At 44.6% G+C, this 19,879-nt stretch overlaps 1 protein-coding gene across 7 annotated transcripts in view; it reads left to right on the top strand.

Annotated features, from left to right (window-relative positions):
* The window catches only part of LOC147631292 (intraflagellar transport protein 57-like), a 133,641-nt gene that overhangs the window by 59,324 nt on the left and 54,438 nt on the right, over positions 1-19,879 (top strand). For 6 of the 7 annotated variants that reach the window (XM_086809665.1, XM_086809666.1, XM_086809662.1 and 3 more), the window contains 3 exons: positions 3,148-3,204; positions 16,123-16,166; positions 16,656-16,734. In XM_086809665.1, coding sequence (XP_086665791.1) covers positions 3,148-3,204; positions 16,123-16,166; positions 16,656-16,734 — 180 coding nt within the window. The remainder of the gene's footprint in view (positions 1-3,147; positions 3,205-16,122; positions 16,167-16,655; positions 16,735-19,879) is intronic. The other variant, XM_086809667.1, reaches the window with a different exon arrangement.

The following is a 19,879-nucleotide window of genomic DNA, read 5'->3' as shown; positions in this document are numbered from 1 at the left end:
CTGACCCTCATGCATGATCAAGATCCACTGCGCTCTAGTAGGGATGATAACACCGTGCCCAATAACATGAGGTATAATAGATGCTGCCACTGAAATACAAACACCCCCTCTAGTCCCAACTGCCGAGGACCAGAAGGTGTGGCCAGAAAGCATCTTACCAGTTTTGCCACACTGAGATCTATCCAAATTGTGTTCCTGCAACAAAAGCACATCCATAGACCCTCCTGTAACAGCAGGGTGAAGCTGGTCCTTTAGAAGGTGCTTCCTACCACGGGCCGGAAGCCCTCCATGGCCCTGAACATTGCATGAGACGATTCTCATGGAAGAGAAGAGGGTTTGACCCCCCATTTAAGAAGACAATGGGCAGCCTGAGGACGCCTCTCATAATGCTGGAGGACAGGAAAATCCACGGGGCAAAGTCCACTGACATGCCCTTGTCCGAGACCCTGCACAGTACCTGCATATGTACGAGAAACCTGTTCGCCCTGCGGGGCATCAAGGGCAATGGCATCATGCTGAAAATCCTGCAATACATGATCCCCACTATGCTGAACATCTTGCATATCGCCCCCTACAAGTAGAGAGGACTCAACAAAATCATCCTGATCTGAGATATCATCTCTCTGCAAAGATGCATCAGCTCACACATCCCTCTGACCAGAACATCATCTATCTGTACATGATCCGAGGAGGCCTTCCCATCAATCGCACGAGGGGGGCGGGCGTGTGAGACAGCTCGCCACACCTGGCGGACTGAAGGACGGGAAGGAACCAAGGGAGGTGGCGCCTGAGAAGCACGCTTACGAGGCCTCCTGCGACCTCGAGCCCGAGGACAATCTCGAGCAAAGTGACCCTGTTGGTGACAAACCCGGCATTGATCGGGTTTACCGGCAATCTCCGTACGTTGCTTCAAAGGGCCACAAGGGCCCGGAAGCAAAACATAGTCGTCAAAGAGCTCAATGTCACGGGCAAGAACCATGACCCTGGGGACAGCATCCGCCGAGGCAGTGACCATCTGGGCAGAAGTTGTCGGCAAGGCGTGGAGGGGGGGCACTTGAAGAACAAGCCCAAAGGTAGACCCGATGGCCTCTAACATAGGCTAATATGCGCGCGGAAGACCTGGAAATCTGAGAGTAATCGGGAAGCGGTTCCGGTCTTCCTCAACAGGGTCAAAATAGCTGTTGTAGGGAAGAAAAAATATCTTCCTCAGGGCCCAATGGCAAAGGACTGCCCTTCAAAACCTCTAAGGCTGTCTCCTCAGAATCAAAATCCACTTGGAAGAAACCTCTTCCAAGCAACCTGACATCTCGAAAGTGTAGAGCGAGGTGGGAGGTCAGAGCCGACAGGACCCAATCCCGAGCCTGGAGACGGGACGGGTGAGATCCAAAGATTCTGGCAATGAGGGTCGTTTTGGAGTTTTTCTCTATTTCGGCGTAGAGGACCCTCGGCTTCGGAGAAAACAATGGTTCGCCCGGCCGGGGAGAATGATTAGCCATGATGCTAATCGAAGAAAAAGGCCGCGGATGAGGAGCAATTCGAACCAAGGGGAAGAGGAAGGCGTTGAGGCGGAGGAAAGGAAAGGAGGGAGGAAAAGGGTACAGCAAAAAGGAAAAGGGAAGCAAGGGGAGAGGCTGAAATTTTAAAGATGAAGAGGGGCGGGGGAGGGGCAGCACAACAGTGCTGCGCTGAGGAAGGAGGGGAGGCGATTAGAGGAGGGGAGGCGAAACGATGAACAGGAGGGCTAGGGCGGGCAAAGGCAAGGAGGGGAGGCGGAGGAGGAAAGGGGGCGAAGCAGGTAGAGAAGCGAAATTGGGCAGCGAAGGAAAAAACGAGGAAGGAGGAGGGGGCAGCGAAGAGGGAGGGAAGCGAAGGCAGAGGCGGAAGGGAACGATTCAGGCGATGGAGGAGCGCAGCAAAGGAGGAAGGAGGGGCGCAGATCGGGGAGCTCAGGAAAATACGAGGAAGATGGAGGGGGCAGCGATGAGGGAGGGAAGCGAAGGCAGAGGCGGACGGGAATGATTCAGGCGATGGAAGAAGGAGGGGCGCAGCGAGGGAGGAAGGAGGGGCGCAGTTCGGGGAGCTCGCGGTTTCCTGCCGATTTCCAATTCAAAGAAAACATTTCAAGGCCCACTTGTGTGCTTTGGGTAAGGAGCTTTGATTGTGGCGATCTAGACAGACTCTGGACGGAGGATGTCTTGCTTACAAGAGTGCTTGAACACAATGACCTCGATGATGAACCAAACTAGTTTATATATAGTAGGCAGGGTCGGCATCGATGCAAATCGGCCATGTTGGCCAAACCACGACTTGGTCCAAAATGACCAACCGACCATATCTTCCGAGTGGGACCATATTACAGTACCATCCAAGACCATTTGAGATCGTTTGGACCCTCAAGCGGGTCCCACAACCCAAGAATAGTGTGTCCTTGGTTTGCTGTCCAGTACTCACTAATGCACATAGCGCACTACTTGGCAGAGTGCCAAGTCTACTGTCTACATAAGCCATCTCCTAACCATCTGGCCACCATCTAGTGTCTAAATTGGGAACTGCCGGGTGGCCGAGTGCTCACCACAACGGCTACGATTCATAAAGGGCGCCTTATGTAATAGAGCACATGCGTCATCCATAGAAACAACACGAGAATGGAGCATTGTGTAAATTTTCCAACAAATAAGATGTTGCATGCACAGAAGCCTTGCTTACTTGACCTCAGCCCTAAGGGTGATAAAGAACAATGATGCAAACTTTAATGATTATGAGACAGAGAGAAGAGAGAGAGAGAGACGAAGTGTGTGTTCAATGTACAAAAAGATGATGATGTTTGCACAACTTTTGAGGCCTTTGACTTGACCAAAAGGTTGACTTTAGACCTTCTATTGACTGCCTTTGACTTGATCCCCTCTAGACCTTCTATTGACTGCCTATGACCTGATCCCCTCTAGACCTTCTATTGACTGCCTTATGACCTGATCCCAAAGGGGATCAGGTCATAGGCAGTCAATAGGTCGTCTAAAGTCAACCTTTTGATCAAGCCCAAGGCCTCAGAAGTTGTACAGTACATGTATAAGGATTGGCAAGGTCCTTTCTCAAACTGTTGTCGTTATGTGTGATATTCACGTATTACTTGGTGTGACCACTCTGCAGGGAAGTGATGGAAAAGATTGGCGATCACATTTAAATGAGGCCCAGCATCTACATTCTGTAAGTTTTAATGGATGTAAAGTAGTAATCTTTTAAAAACCTGATGAGGGTAGTAAAAATTGGTTTATCTTACATGTTTTTATGAATATATTTACCATCTTTAAGTATACATACCGGTAAAAAGGTATATTTATCTCCTCTACTGTAAGTCGTTTACATTCGAAATAAAAAAACAATGCAGTTCCTGTAAATCTAAAAGATTGCAAACAGACCTTTAAAAAAACATCTCTGTGCAGTCAGGTGATATCATATCTTTTCTTGAGTGATGCCCTAAGGGTCCCACTGCCCATTTTCCATTTGCTGCCTTAGTTCCTGCTGGTTTTTCCTCCCTTTGCTTCCATCTTCTTTGCTTCCCTAGTGATTCCCTTGCCCCCGTTGGAGTGATCGATAGAGACGATGGAGAACACCAGATGAAAATTCTTCTAGAGGAGAGACCTGGATCCTCTACCATTGTTGAGGAGATATTGGCTCTACTGATGTCCTAGGTGATGTGGTTGAGCGAGAGAGCCGCTATATGATTTGATGGGAATTTCCTCACAGATGGAGACTACTCATCATTCTCATCTTCAGGCTGGATGATGATGAGTGAGTGGTGATTCATGAGACTTGATTTATTAGCCAGTGGGCTTGTGGTGACTAGTCACTCTCACTAGCTAGTGGTTATCGTATCAGTATTTACTTTAGTAGTGACCACTGACTAGTCACATATTCAGCTTGTAGCTACTGATGCTACTAGCTTTGTACTTTCATGATTTATGATCAAACATGTATGATGTCATATTATTTTGTGATGGCCATATGGCTATTAGTGTTTCAACTAAGATTTCAGATTCAGAAGGACTTCATGTTGTATGCTTACAACTCATTTGACATTTTAGAGCATAGATGTTTGAATTTCAATTATTTTTTGCGCAATTTTGTTTAGTAGTGTTGCTAAACTATGAATGGTTTATAATATATATATTTTATTATATATACATTATTTTAAAAAGTGAACGTACTTAAACTACTTATCGTGATGCATATTTTACATTCTTGTATGCATACCGTACCGTACTGCACCATACCTAAAGTATGCAACCACTATGGTTTTGTCCAGCTTTTATGTTTTATGCAAAGTGATGATGGATATGTGTTAAGGATGTGGCTGATTTCAGTGTTTAATTACATTAATGGTCAAGTGTTTTGCGACACCACCGGGGCCCCCTTTCAGGAAGTTACAAGTGCTCAAGGGCAGCCCCTTCCCTTTGGGGCCAAGGAAGATTTTCTTCCTACCGTACACTAGCTACTTCGACCCTATAGAAGAAGACCAGAACCGTTACCCTATCACACTCAGATTCCTAGGTCTTCCTCATGCTTATTGGCCATTGTTGGAGGCCATTGGGGCCTTTGGGCTGGTCCTACAGGTGCCCACCATCCCATGTTTTCCCACTTTTTTACCGAGGCAGTAATCACTACCTCGAGATTGAGCTGTTCCCAGGGTTATGGTGTTGGGTCGTGACAGTGAAACCTTTGAGGATTTTGTGATGTTTTCGGGACATACTGGTTCCTTGAAGCAATGTATGGAGTTGTCTGGCAGACTTAATGAGTGCTGGGTCTGTCAGCAGGTGGGCAACTTTGCGCGGGATTGCCCTAGGGCTAGGGGTCAGAGGAGGCGGCGCAAACGTGCTCCCCAAGTGACACAGCCTATTCCTCGGCCTTGGCCAACCTTTTGCTAGGAGTGGCGGGTTGTCTCTCACGGCCGCCCTTCAAGTGCGAACACTGTGGCACAAGATGAGGCCCGTGCCATAGACAATGCACACAAGCTAATCTTATCGGACACAAATGAAGATTGAAATAAAGCTATGTGTGTGTGTGTGTGTATATATATGTGTGTGTGTGTGTGTCTGTGTGTGTGTGTGTGTGTGTGTGTGTGTGTGTGTATATTGGGTTGGAGGCCGCCGAAGACCTGCTCGACTGCTCTCGACTTGCTCCCTTGCTCTGTCGACCTGCTCGTCTGCTCCCTCATCCTGTTCGCCTGCTCGTGTGAGAGCACATGTGGTGAGGCGATTGTCCCAGGACTGTATCGGCCCTGTAGCCTATACTGTGTCAGCCCTGCAGTAATCTACGCGACCTTCTGAGGCTACCCTGATGCTCTTTTTCCTCATCGCCAATCTGCTCTTTTTCATCTCTTCTTCGACCTGAGTGCGTGTATAGGAGTGAGTGTGTGTGTGCGTATGCGCTGTGACTCGCTACAGGTCTATTTTTCCCCTTCTGTATAAGTCGCTTCAACTCTCTGTTTTTCCCCTTCTGTATAAGTCGCTTTAGCTCTACGTTTTTCCTCTCCTTGTAAGATTGCATTCCAATAGTGCTGTTCCCCCTTTTTTCCTGATCTGTGTCTTCCTGCTGAATCGATTGGTCTCGATGGCAGAATCAAGCAAGTATTATGTCAAGAGAGCTCTTTCTCCTGAACCTAAAAGACAATCAAGGGAATCTCTGCCCCCCATAGCTCCTTCATCTGAAGATGCTTCCTATGTGTTTGACATGTTGAATGAGGATTTTCAACAAAGTAGAAGAGAATGGACACTACCTGCTCCGGAACTCACTTACAAGATGAAGTTACCTTCTCTTGTGCATCCTCTGAAGAAGCTCTCTCAAACTGCAGTCATCATCTTTTTTCCAGGTAAAATACCCTCGGCTAATGATGTGGGACAATGGGTGAATTCTCTCCTAGGTGGATGCTATGTAGAAGGAGTCTATTTTGCCTTCCAGAGGATTTTATGAAGTTCATCTCTTGGATGTATTGACAAAACAAAAGATGCTGGAAATGTCCCCTTTATTTTTTGGTCGTCAAATGGTGCACGTCATGCCCTGGTCTCCTAACAAGGATTATCAAAATCTCATCAAACATCACTGCCCTGTATGGGTTGAAGTTGTTGATTTCCCATATTATATGAGAACAGAGCTTCCAGGCTTAGCGATGACTTTGGGACAAGTGATTTGTCCCCCTCGTCCCACAGGTAACAAAAATCGTTTTTGCATTTTATGGGATACTGATAGACCAACCCCCTCTTCTATTGCAGTTGAGATTGAGGGTGTTAATTTGGGAAAGAAATATTTCACTTTGAAATGGGGCATTTTTGCCGGAGCTTGTTTCTCTTGTCACAAGTTCGGGCATCTAGCTTCGGAGTGTCCCTCAATCCTTCATCCGCCTCCTCCAGCTGCCATTCCTCCACCATCTAATAAAGGAGGTCAAAAGACTTATGTGGAAAAGATTGAAGCTAAAGGAGCAAAGCCTTCACTTCCTACAGGGAACCAAGCCAATTTAGCCCAAAATAAGGATAAAGGAAAAAGCAAGCTAGTGGAAAATATTTCATCTTCTCACGAGGGTTGGCAGAATGCAAAGAAGACGGTGCCTCTCAAACAAAGACCTCTCCAATCTCGCAATTGGGATGCTTCTGCTCCATCTCCTGGCCAACCTTCTACCTCTTCGGACAGCCCCATCTCAAAAGCATGGGTCAATGCAGTTAAGAAGGGTATTCCACTTTGTGAAGAAGATGATTTAGTCAGGGAATTGGATTTTGAGGGTCAGCAAGACCCTGTGGCAATGGCAGAGGCTTGATGCCTCCCTTTCTCTTTGAGGATTGCTCATCTCTTGTACATATTTTCATGCGTACTTCTCTTAAATGTTTTTCTTATAATATACAGGGCCTCTGTAATCAGCACAAATGGAGACTCCTATGGCATTATATAAACAATACTCATCCTGATGTGGTGTGTCTGCAAGAGCATAATCAGCATTCTTTTGCTGGCCAGCATGGGTTCTTTTCAGGCTACGATATATTTTATGCAGGATCTGGACATTTCTCTGGGCTGTGCATTTTAGCCAGACATGATCTGCAGCCATGTGTAGCTTTTAATGATCCTTATGGCCGATGGATGATTATCCAATGCATGATCAATGGAGAGATTTTTGAAATAGGCTCCTTGTATGCTTATCAAATTTCAGCTTCCAGAGCTCAAATGTGGGACTCCATTAACCAATATCCTTGGTCTTCAAATGCTCTACTTTGTGGTGATTTTAATAATTCCCCTCACTGGAAAGACAATACCACACATAAATCCCATATGATTGCCTCTGAAATCCAGCGATGGGAACATATGAATTCTTCTCTTCATACTGCAGATTTATGGACAGCAATTCACCCTTCGGTTTTGGGATTCACATATCATCATAATGCTTTTACAGAATATTGGGCCAGGCTTGATAGATGGTATCTTATTCATGCTCAGCAATATGATGATTATACATGTCAAATGTGGACTGATTATTCTCAACAACTATCTGATCATACTCCACTCTGGCTCAACCTTTCTTTTGGTATGCCTCTGGACGACATTCAGCTCTCTTTAGTCAGACACTTGCAGGTTAATCAATTATATCTTTCTCATGAAAAATTCCAGCAAATGATCAGATTGGCTTGTAAGCCATTGTTAGCTCATGCTCGGGAGGATCTGGATTTTGCTTGGAACTCCTTTATACATCGTATTCAAAATGTCATGAAGGAATATGGAAGATGGTACATGGCAGAAACTAGACAGCATATCCAGTGGGCAAAATCATACAAGCAGTCCTTGGTACAGATTAGCCATCAAAGGTCTCTTTCTGCTTCTGAACAGAATTCATTGTCTTGTGCTTCTTCCATAATTGATGCTAATGATAAACGCAAGCTTTCCAAATGGCAGACAAGGGCTAGAGTTAAACCTATGCTGGATAAGGGCTGCTCCTCGAAATCTTTCTTTCGAAATTTACACACGTACAGACAAAGTCAATCTATCATGAGAGTCAGGAAATCGGATGGTCTTTGGACCCAGTCTCTATCTCAGTTAGAAAAACAATGCCTGGATCATTTTCGGCTTCTTTTTTCTCTACCATCTTCTTCTACATCTCAGGCTGCATTGGCTCGGAGCAAATTTATTGAGCTTGTTTCTCCTATTGTTTCTTTGCAAAAAGCTTCAATGCTGGAAATGTCCTTTTTGGATACAGAATTGGATGAAGCCCTCAAGCATTTGGGTAAACATAAATCCCCAGGTTGGGATGGTTTGACAGTTGAATTTTTTGTAGCTTTCTGGGCTGAATTGAAGGGTCCAATCTTGAAGCTCGTTAATGTAGCCTGGCAGCATAAACATCTTCCCTCAGCTTGGAAACATGGTCTGGTTAAGCTTCTGCCCAAAAAACCTCTGTGTGAAACAATGGATGACTGGAGGCCTATCACTTTGATGCCTGTTATATATAAACTTATTGCTAAAATGCTGGTACACCGGATAAAGGATATCCTTCATGATGGACTTCATCCCAGGCAGCAATATGGTTTTGTTCCAAGAAGGCATATACATGATAATATCTCCAATACTCTCATTGCAATGGAATATGCAAAATACTCTGCTCAAGATGTTTTGGTCATGCAGGTGGATGTGGCAAAGGCATTTGATACGGTGCAGTGGGATTATGTTTCTCAAATCATGTCTAAACTTGGTGTGTGTGTGTTTGTGTGGTGAAGCATGTGAGAAGCGAGACGGCCTGCTCCCTCGACCTGCTCGACTTCTCCCTAGACGACTCGCTCGCCCCCTCTGGGTGAGCACGTGTGGTGAGGCGCCCTTTCCTGGACTGTGTCGGGTTCCTTCCTGGACTGTGTCGGGTTCCTTCCTGAACTGTGTCGGCCCTATAGCTCTCTTCGCTCCCTTCTCTTGTTCCCAGTTGCGCTGTCTTCTCATCGTTAATCTGCTCTTCCTCCTGTCTTCTGCGACCTGTATAGGACTATCTGTGTGTGTGCGTGTGTGTGGGGTAATCTGCTTCTGTGTGTGTGTGTGTGTGTGTGTGTGAAAAGGAGGTGAGAGGTGCGTTGGAGGATTACAAAGGAGCTCTTCTTCGCGTATTGGCTTGCCGACAGCTTCTTCTACGCACATGGCAATCACTACACTCGTGGGCGAAGAGTTTCGTCTTCCTTTTCAGAAATTTTAAAGGTTCCAGTATACAGCATACAGCCTTCCGAAAAAAAAAAGTTGTTTAGCAGTGTTGTACAGACTTTACTCTTGCAATCATGTCTGAGACTGTTATGACCTATGCTCACCGGGATAATGCAGCAGACAGTAACAAGAGGCAGCATGCTGCAATTGAATCTGTCACCATGATTAAGCAAGATTCGTCGGATGCACAGTTTGTATATGAGGCTTTATGTGAGGACTTTGTAGACAGTCGTGTCAAATGGAAGGACCCTCCTCCTTCTGTCAGTTACAAGATTAAGACGATTGTGTCTCCTCTACGTAGATACTCAGAGAAAGGGATTATTCTCTTCTTTTCGGGTAAAATGCCTTCTGCGCAAGAAGTAGCTCAATGGATTGAGTCCATTCTAGGTGGACCCTTTGTAGATGGAGTTCACTTTGCAGCAAGGGGTTTTTATGATGTATTACTGTCCGATGGTCAATATAAGCAGCAGATGCTTGAAACTTCTCCCCTTATGTTTGGTGTACAGTTGGTACATGTGTTACCTTGGTCCCCGACCAATGACTATCAGTCCTTGATTAGGCATCGTTGTCCTGTTTGGGTTGAGGTCGTGGATTTTCCAGAATATTTGAGGGAACATTTGCAGCCACTCTGGGCAAAGTGGTTTGTGCACCTCGTCCTACAGGAAACAAAAACAGATTTTGCATCTTGTGGGATACGGACCATGAGCAACCACCTGCAATTGCTGTTGAAGTAGAAAATATGCGTGGCATGGGTGCACGTTACTTCAAATTAAATTGGGGAGTCTTTGCAGGTGCTTGTTTCACTTGTCATAAGTTTGGGCATATGGCTTCTGAATGTCCTTCTCTGCTGCATCCTCCGCCGTTATCTGCTGTACCTCCCATTTCAGCGAATGTGCAGTCAACTCAAGTTAAGGAGATACCAACAAATCAAGCCACTCGAAATACTCAAAAGGAGAAAGAGAAAGGAAAAGCTAAAGTTATTCCACAAGTTGTTTCTTCTTTGGCCGTGCCTAATCAACCTAAGGATAAAGGAAAAGATAAAATATCTTCGGCTGAATGGAAAACTCTGAAAAAAGCTACTATGGTTCGTCGTGCTCCCGTTCCTTCACGTAATTGGACTGCATCTGCCACTATTGCACAGTCTTCCACTTCATCGACCATGCTTTCTAGAATATGGTCGGATGTAGTTCGAGGTGCTTCCTCGAGTATGGATACCGATGTAAATGCTTTGGATATGTGTGTTGATACGAATATGCATGAGTCTCTCTTGATTCAGGGCGAAGGTTCTCTCCCTGATTCAGTTGTTGTTATGCAGCATTGATTTTGCTGGCTGTTCATTGTATATACCTTTGTACAGATTTGATGTTTGATGCTCCAATAAAATGTCTTTCGTACAATATTAGAGGACTTTGTGATCCTGGTAAATTTAGATTGTTTTGGCACTATGTACATAAAATGCAACCTCATCTGGTGTGTGTGCAAGAACACAATCAGCATACCTTAGTGGGTCAATCAGGTCACTTTGCTGGTTATGATATATTTTATGCGGGCACTCAGCATTACTCGGGAGTTTTTATGCTTGTTAAGCATGATCTGCAACCAATGTTGGCCTACAATGATTCTGCTGGCAGATGGATGGTCATTCAATGCTTGTTGTATGGACAAATTTATGAATTTGCAGCAATTTATGCACCACAAAGCTCAGCTGACTGGGCAAATATATGGTCACAAATGTTGGCATATCCTTGGCTCCATAATGCATTCCTTTGTGGAGATTTTAATAATGCTCCATCTCCTGAATTTAATTCCACTGGAAGAACTCATATGCTTGGAGCTGAACGCAGAACATGGAATGATTTGCTCTCTTCCTGCAATATTTTGGACCTATGGCAGCATGTATTCCCTCATCTGCAAGGGTTTACTTTTAATCACAATGCTTTTCCACATATCTGGACACGTTTGGATCGCTGGTACTTGTTACATGCTGACCAATACGATGATTTTGTTTGCAAGCTATGGATTGATCATTCCATGTTACTGTCTGATCATTCTCCTTTATGGTTAGGCCTTTATTTTGATATGCCACAAGATGTTTCTATTCTTCAGAAACATAGGCTGTTGCTTTTAAACAACAGTTATCTTGTGCATGCTGATTTCAAGGAAATGGTTTTGCAAGCCCTTGAGCCTTTGTCCCTTCAAATGCATGAGGATATTGACATTACTTGGTTTCAATTTGTTCAGCGCATGCAGGCTGTGATCTGTGATTATGGTCGTTATAACATGGCCGACTTGCGGGATCGGATCTTGCAGGCTAAAGAAACATGTCAATCTATGGCCGATCTTGCTCAGTTTCGGGTTTTAAATACCAATGAACAAGAATCTTTAATGCAGGCTAAGCATTTCCTCATGCTAAATGATCAGAGAAAATTGCAAAAATGGTTGACACGTTCGCGATATCGAGCTATCATAGATAAGGGTTGCTCTTCCAAAGATTTTTTCAAAAATCTACATGCTTCAAGACAAAAGGAATGCATCAGAAGGGTGAAAAAATCTGATGGTCAATGGACTCATTCCTTGTCGGAGCTCTCATATATTGCTAGTCAGCATTTTGCAGCTCTTTTTGCTAAACCGCCAACTACTTCACCTGACATACTTAATGCTCGTTATGCTTTATTGTATCATGTTCGGCCCATTATTTCTCCACAGGATGCTTTGGAATTAGAATCTCCGTTCACTGATATTGAACTCAAAGATGCTTTACGTTCAATGGGTCGATGGAAATCTCCCGGATGGGATGGATTGACAGTGGAATTTTTCCATGCTTTTTGGCCTCAGCTGGAACAATCATTGCTGTATATGATCAATGAAGCTTGGGCAAATGATGTACTACCATCTTCTTGGAAAGAAGGATTGGTTAAGCTTTTCCCTAAACGGGATCTTTGTGAAGCTTTTTCTGACTGGAGGCCCATTACTCTTATGCCTGTCATCTATAAGCTTCTGACTAAGATGTTGGCAAATCGTATTAAAGGATTTTTACATGATGGTTTGCATCCTGCGCAATATGGTTTTGTGCCTCGGAGGCAAATCAATGATAATTTGGCTAATGCTTATATTGCCATTGAATATGCCAAATACACTAAGCAGGATGTACTCATTTTGCAGGTTGATATCGAGAAAGCTTTTGATTCTGTGCATTGGGACTATATAGCTATGACTATGAGTTATCTTGGTTTCGGTGCAAAGTGGCAAAATATTGTGTATTGGCTCTATAATGACAGTGATGCTTCTTTGATTTTGAGCTCTTCTCTATCGGATTCTTGGAAATTTGGACGTTCAGTTCGCCAGGGTTGTCCGCTTAGTTCCTTGTTGTTTGCTATTGCCACACATCCTTTTCTTTGCTACTTGGACTTTCTGCAAGCTACTGATGAATTGCATGGCTTATAGCTTCCTGCTGGGCATACTTTCCTGGCTCAGGCTTATGCTGATGATTCTTTTTTTATGCCCAAGAATACACAACAAGATCTTCAGAGATTAATGGAGGCTTTGGAACTTTTTGGTCTGGCTGCTGCCAGTTGGTTTGAAAGTGAATTTCCGTAAATCTACCTTGCTTGCGCTTAATGTACAGCAATGGCATCATGTATTGTGGCCCAGTGGAATACCTCCTGGTGGACATATCGTTCGTCATTTGGGTTACCCTTTGGGTTGGCAGCTGTCATCTTCACAAATGATTCAATGGGTTATGCTAAAATTGAATCGCAAAATTGATTATTGGCAGCTTTCCACTTGGCCTCTTCATGTACGTCTCAGGATAGTGCAGGCTATTGTAATGGCTTACATACAGTTCTTTCTTCCATTGATTATGTGGAGGAAAGCTGATATAGATCGGTTTATGTCTGTGGCAATGGCAATTGTGTGGAAAACTCAACATCGTAAAAAGGGTCTTCGTCTTTTGTCAATGCCAAAGATGTGTTCTCCAAAGATACATGGTGGCTTGAACATATTGAATATTCATTTTCATGTGCTTGCTCGTAAATCCACTTTACTGTTGGAATTTGTCCAACAGCGCCAGCCATGGGCTATTATGTTGGGTCATATGTGTATGTCTATGTCTTTACCTGCTTTTGGAAAGTGGACTGTTACGTATTGGGATGCAATTTTCAGCCATTTCGATGGCAAAATTGTCGGCTGCCCTCTTTCATCTAAGTTAATTTTTGCCTGGAAATAGGTTACGCAATATCTTTTTTGGAATCCCAGGCTTAATGCGCAATCTTCTTCGCTTCGCCTTGAGAGTATTCATTGGTCAAAGGCTTTTGATGTACCCTTGGCTCTACGTGAGCCTAGGAAGGCATATTTCCTTTCAAAGAAAGGGGTTTATCTTATTGATGATGTTTTGGATGCTGGTGGCCATGTGCTTTCTTTTGTGGTTGCCGCCAGAAAATTTGGTTTGGGGATGCATTATAGATCAATCTGGCAGCTTATTCGAGAGCTTCTTGCTCCTTTTGAACCAATTGCAGATTTGGATCCTTCTGATCGTTTGGTTGATTGGAGTCTTAGAAGAGAACAACGTGCACGAGGCCCTTTATCAATGGCTAAACTTTCGGTTCATTCAATATATCATCTCTTGTTACCTGCCTCTTGGGTTCAAGAACATGCGAATCAGATTTGGCATCTTCATAAAAGTCAGGCTTGGTGGAAACAGCGGCTTCATTCTCCTTGGAAATGCAGTCTTCCTTTGAAAATGAGACTTTTTTTATGGAGATGCTTGATTGGAGTCTTGCCAGTCGGCCTTTTCTTGGCTAGGCGACATTTGGCACCTTCAACTTGTCATAGTTGTGGTGCTTCTCAAGAGACAGTCTTTCATCTTTTGTGGAGTTGTCCTCTCACCAGGACTTTATTGGATCGGATTTGAGAGCCCGCTTCGGACAGGCACCCTTTGGGAAATACTTTTGGATCTTCGGTCTTCTCCCTTCACCCCTTAGATCCTATAAAGTCTTCTTTGATTGGATTCGCTACTGGGCTTTATGGACTACCTGGCAGTTTCGCAACAGGATAGTTTTTGCTGGGCCTCATTTGGATGCTTACTCATTCTTCCGTTCCTCTCTTCAGCAATCTTTATATGACTGTCTCTCTCTTCATGAGATTGACTCATCTTTGTATGCTCTTTTTACAGATTGTTTTTAGATGTTTAACTATGTTCACACTGAACATAGTGAACACTCTACTGGTCTTCCTTGTATATGGTCTTTTTGGTGGGTTTTCCTCGTTTTGAGGTTTCCCACCTGTAATTAATGACATGAAGCTTTACAAAAAAAAAAAGTGTGTGTGTTTGTGTGTGTGCGTTTGAGAGAAGAGACGCCAGCGAGACTGTGCACGTGCATCGTGCCGTCTCCTGTTCCTGCTGCCGTTGCACTTCCGCCTTCTCCTTTCTGTCGTTTCTGTCTTGTATGTAATCAGTGTACTGAGTGTCCCTTGTTTTTTCTGTTATTGCTGTCTGCCTGCTCAACTGCTCGTTTTGATCCTGCTGTTTGCGTGTTTCCTTCCATTCCTCCTTCGCTTCCCCTCTTTCTTCAGTTTGCAAGCTGCAGCGCCTGAGTGCGTGCATAGCAGCGTCTGTGTGTGTGTCAGCCTGTTCCTTTTCACAGCCTTTCCCTTTCCGTGGTTCTATCAATGGCTTCAGCTTTAGATGTTTGTACATATGCCCGAAAAGAAAGATCTGCAGATGCTAAGCGCCGCCTATCAGAGTCGGCTTTACAAGATGATGCATTTACGTTGGAAGCTCAGTATGTGTTTGATACCCTTAAGGATGACTTTCAACAGTCACGACAGGAATGGGGCAAACCGATTCCAGAGGTCACCTACAAATTGAAGTTGCCGTCCCTGGTAAACCCTCTCAGAAAGTTGTCTCAAACTGCGGTTATAATATTCTTTCCAGGAAGAATCCCTGTGGCCAGCGATGTCGCGCAGTGGATTAAGTCCATCCTTGGAGGATGCTTTGTAGAGGGAGTGTATTTTGCTTCCAGAGGCTTTTATGAGGTGCATTTATCAGATGCTTCATGCAAGCAGAGGCTTCTTGAGTTCTCTCCCCTGTTTTATGGGAGACAAATGGTACATGCTATGCCCTGGTCCCCAAACAAGGACTATCAAAGTCTTATACGGCATCACTGCCCTGTATGGGTTGAGGTTGCAAACTTCCCGGACTATATGCGTGAAGAGTTGCCATTTGGTTGACACAGTCTGGGCCGCCTCAGGTGAGATTCGAGGGGACTGACAGGAGCTTGGCCATTATGGTGAGCAAAACAGAACCCTGCAAGCAGAGATTGAAGCCAGGAGAAAGAGAGAGGTGGGCTTAGAAAGACAGGCAGGTACAAAGAGGAAGGCAGGCAGGCAGAAGGAGAAAGGTGGGCAGCAGGCACTGAAGGCACGAAGAGGGGAAGAAGGGGACTGCGTGCCAAATAAAGGCACGAAGAGGGGAAGAAGGGGACTGCGTGCCAAATAAAGGCACTTTGGGGGGAGGTGCTGCACACGGAAGGAAGGGCAGGCATGGTAGGGCTGCGTGTGCACAGGAGCCATTGTGAGGAGGAGAGAAAGAGGCACGTGAATCAGGGTGGACGGGGGCTGCTCAAAGAAACCTCTTCTTATCTTATTGATTGTAAGAAAAGCCACCTATCCTGAGTCGTCCTATTCCTTTTCCATAGTAAAAATCCTATGTTCTTGCTAGCCCATTTTCTTGTGGATGCTCTTGCTTTTGGTATCACCTTACAACCTCCTTGCTAAACCAATATCAGATCTACCTGGCCAATTTATGTTCTTTGCAATATTTCAATGCTTGGGGTATCTTTTTCATGTGTTCCTTATGTTTTACAAGCATTCTCATGTGAAAGAAATAGTGGATATCTTTTCTCTGGCTTTCAGGAGATGTCAGAGAGCTTATCAAGTTGTTGCACTCAATTGCAAAGGTAATGAGGTTGATCACAAGAAAGCCATTTCTTGAGGGTAACGGCTTGTGTATAAATTGCAATATATATTGAATATAAGAAATTAGACTATTAGTGTAGGTTAAAAATGACTTTATTGATAAAATATACTAAAATAGTATATTTTGCATATATAATATGAATTATAATTTTAATTATATTTTCTCTCTCACTATTATGTAAATTTTACTTTTCTAATTGAAAGTTAGATAATAGATATGGCAAACACTAGTATTATTATTAACATATAATAGTATAAAATACTGAAATAAATTATATTTCTGTAAGATTTTTAGAAGTATTGATAATATTCTTAATATTTATCAATGAACTATGACTATTGATAGAATATTAATAGAAAAAGAGAGTGTGTGTGTGTTTGAGATCACATTTTTTAATACCTTCAGTGTGTAGGTCTTATGAAAAAGAGTATCTCAAGACTTTTGATTTGGTGAATTTATTACTTTGTAGAGTGGAAGATGATATATCATTTTTTTTGGACAAATTGGAGAGCCGAGAGAAATTCCTAAACAAGCAGTTTGAACCGCTGGTAGATTATCAACTTCTTGTTCTTTGTTGATTGTTAGAAGCTTTCATATCCCACTTAAGTAGTTGAAAACGTAGCCAGGAGGATCTAGCCCAAGTGGTTGCAAGTTAGGCCTGCTCAAGGCAGATCCCAGCTTTGATTCTTGACACCATAACTTAGGAAGTAATAGAAGCGTTCATCTCTCACTTAAGTAATTGAAAAAGTAGCCAGCAGGATCTAGCCCAAGTGGTTGCAACTAGGCCTGCTCAAGGCAGATCCCAGCTTTGATTCCTGACACCAAAACTGAGGAATTTATATATATATATATATATATATATATATATATATATATATATATATATACATATAGTGAGAGAGAGAGAGAGAGAGAGAGATTAACATCTCCTAAAGGCCGAAATGGCCCATGAGACCAAAACAAGGTACAACTGATGATGATGATGTCTCATCATAACAAGTATGAAAGAAAGAATGAAAATAGTAACATCCTAAGAGAGCTAAGAGCTGAAAGCTGAACCGTTGAATTGTGCGGTAAACTCCTCCGGTGGTGGGCAATGATGGCTCGAATCTGCCGATGGTGAGGGAGTCATGGACGCGATCCTCGTGGTCGTGGACGTCTCGCTCTACAGATGGCAATGGCTCTATCCAGGGTGGAGGGTGGTTTGCAAGGTAGGCCTGTAGATGGAGGAGTAGAGGCTGGTGGGGTTACATTGTTGGCTCTGAACAAATCTGTGAGGGCTCTCTGTCTAGGTGGCTCTGGTCCCACTGCCCTCCTGTCCCTCAATAGGCTCTCTCTGTGGCGTCTAAGCTCAAGTATGAAGAGCCCTAAGCACCTTTGGTCCTCTAAGTCCATGATCCGACACAAAGGTCCAAAGCCTTCACAGAACAGGTAGTTGTACCTCCCTCGGATCTCATAGTAGACAGTACAACGACATATATAGTGTTCCTCCGACTCCACCTCCTGATGGCAAAGCTGGCAGATGCGGTCCTCTAGTGATATATCCTCATATCGAGCTGTCTCTATCCTCAGCCGGTGTGAAGAGGTGCGAATCTGTCCAATAGCACTCCGAATACCATGTGAGAGGTGTGTGTCCATGTAAGCATGGCGTATAATAAACCCGTCCGAAGAGAGGTGTAGAAAATGGTAGTGTGCCATTTTCGTGCCCAACGGCTGCGGGGGCCTGACCCATGTCCTCTCTATATCTAGTCTCACAATGTCCATCCTGAACGGGCAGTCCAGGCTGTAAAGCATAAGGCAAGAGTGCATCAAAACTCATGCCATGCAAGGCCAGCCATGTGCGCATCTGGGCATACCAACACTAGGTGTCTCCCTCATCTGCAAGCTGTTTGGAGGAAGTGAGTGCTAGGCGAGGGTATTTCTGCTGAGGGAGCTCCCATATTCTATGGAGAAAAATAATTGCACGGAACAAAGCCTCAGTAACCACTAGGGCAGCCCCCATCTCTGCCCTGATGATCTCATGTGGTACAGATGACTTGCTCCGAATCATGTGTGCAATCATCATCACTAATCACTTATGGAAAACACTAGGCCCCCATATCTCCGCTCCATAGAGAAGTGTCGATGTAACCAGAGTGTCAAATAGCCATAGTTTCGTGCGTGGCTCCTGAAATTGTATGTCTGCGCACTCTCTCAAGTGCCCCCAAAGCTGCAAATCCTCATGCTAGTCTAGCCTCTGCTGCGCCTCCCTCATAGAAAACTGCAGCCCTCTGAAGGTCACCCTCAGGTACACATAGGATCTGACATACTCAATTGGCTCTCCTCTAAACGTAAACTGCATCTGTGTTCTAGTCACCCATGCTTGTGTGGTATTAAATGTCATAACCTTAGTTTTACCAAGTTTCATTGTGAGATCTTTGTCCACACAAAAAGACTGCAATGCATCCAAGTGTCTCTGTAGTCCCTCAGGAGTGTCTGAGATAAGCACGATGTCATCTACAAATAGTAGGATGGGTATCAACACCCCAGCTAGGCTCCCTGGGCCACCCAATCTATCCGCATAGTCTGAGACCTCATCAATGTATAGCCCAAAGAGCATGGGTGAAAGCGGGCAGCCCTGCTTCACCCCAATAGAACTGTTCACTGCATATGACAAGCCCCCTGGGGCACGTACTCTGCCTATCACTGACTCATACAAAGTGTATACTCCCCATTGCATCTCCTCAGGGACAACAATATCTTGTAGTCTCCTCATAAGCTTGGCACCTGGTACCGTATCAAATGCTTTGCGAAAGTCCACAAAACAACAATATATCCTCCGTCCTCGTGCTCGTCCCTCCTCAATAAGAGCTCTGAGAGGGTGAGTATATGATCCAGTGTGGTGTATCCCCTCCTAAAACCAGCCTGTCCAGTTGCTCTATGTCCCTCCATCTCTGCTCACTGGCTCATCTCATGCTCCAAGATGGATCCGTATATCTTAGCCAGATAATGGCCAATCATGATCGCACGATAGTTACTGGGCATCATGGGATCCCCGCTCTTAAGCAACGGCACAATAGTGTTATCTGGCCAACTAGCTGGGAAACCTTCACACGTAGCTCTATTAAACATGTGTACAAGGATCGGTGCCAGAGTATCCGGTGCACATGAGAAATGTTCAACTGCTAGACCTTCATGATCTTGCGCCCTCCCTATGTGTAGTCTATCAATCGCATCTAGCACCATCCGCAAAGTGAAGAAAACACAATGATCCGGTCGAGGTGATGGCGGGCGCGGAATGGGAGGCTGTCCAGGTACATCATATAGGGACATCGCATACTCGTGCCAAGTGTTAGGTGCCGTGATTGGGGTAGGTGGCTACCTCTCTTGGAACATTTTCCAAGCCCTCTTACTGTCCTGACTCCAGAATAGTTGGTACAACTCTGCCTCAAGCTTTGCCAGGTAATCCCGCTTCTTTCGCACAAAGCATCGGAAGAGCGTCCTGGCCTGTCTGTGTGTACGTGGCCCAAGGGCGACCTTTCTCCGTAGCTGAGCTCAGTTCTCTGAGCATTCGACATCATACCAGCTATTTTGCGGAATAGTACTGCTCATGGGCTTAGAGGCAGCTATAGTATATGGGAAAGCATATGCTGCCGAGGTATGTAGTACCTCTGTAAAGCCTCTCATAAGCTCCTCTAAAGGGCTATCTGGGTC

Source organism: Cibotium barometz, chromosome 15 (genome assembly GCF_041138505.1).
Source record: "Cibotium barometz isolate CiBa-2024 chromosome 15, ASM4113850v1, whole genome shotgun sequence".
Classification (NCBI taxonomy): domain Eukaryota; kingdom Viridiplantae; phylum Streptophyta; class Polypodiopsida; order Cyatheales; family Cibotiaceae; genus Cibotium; species Cibotium barometz.
The sequence above is the reverse complement of the archived record's forward strand: the minus strand, read 5'-3'. Positions and strand labels throughout refer to the sequence as shown.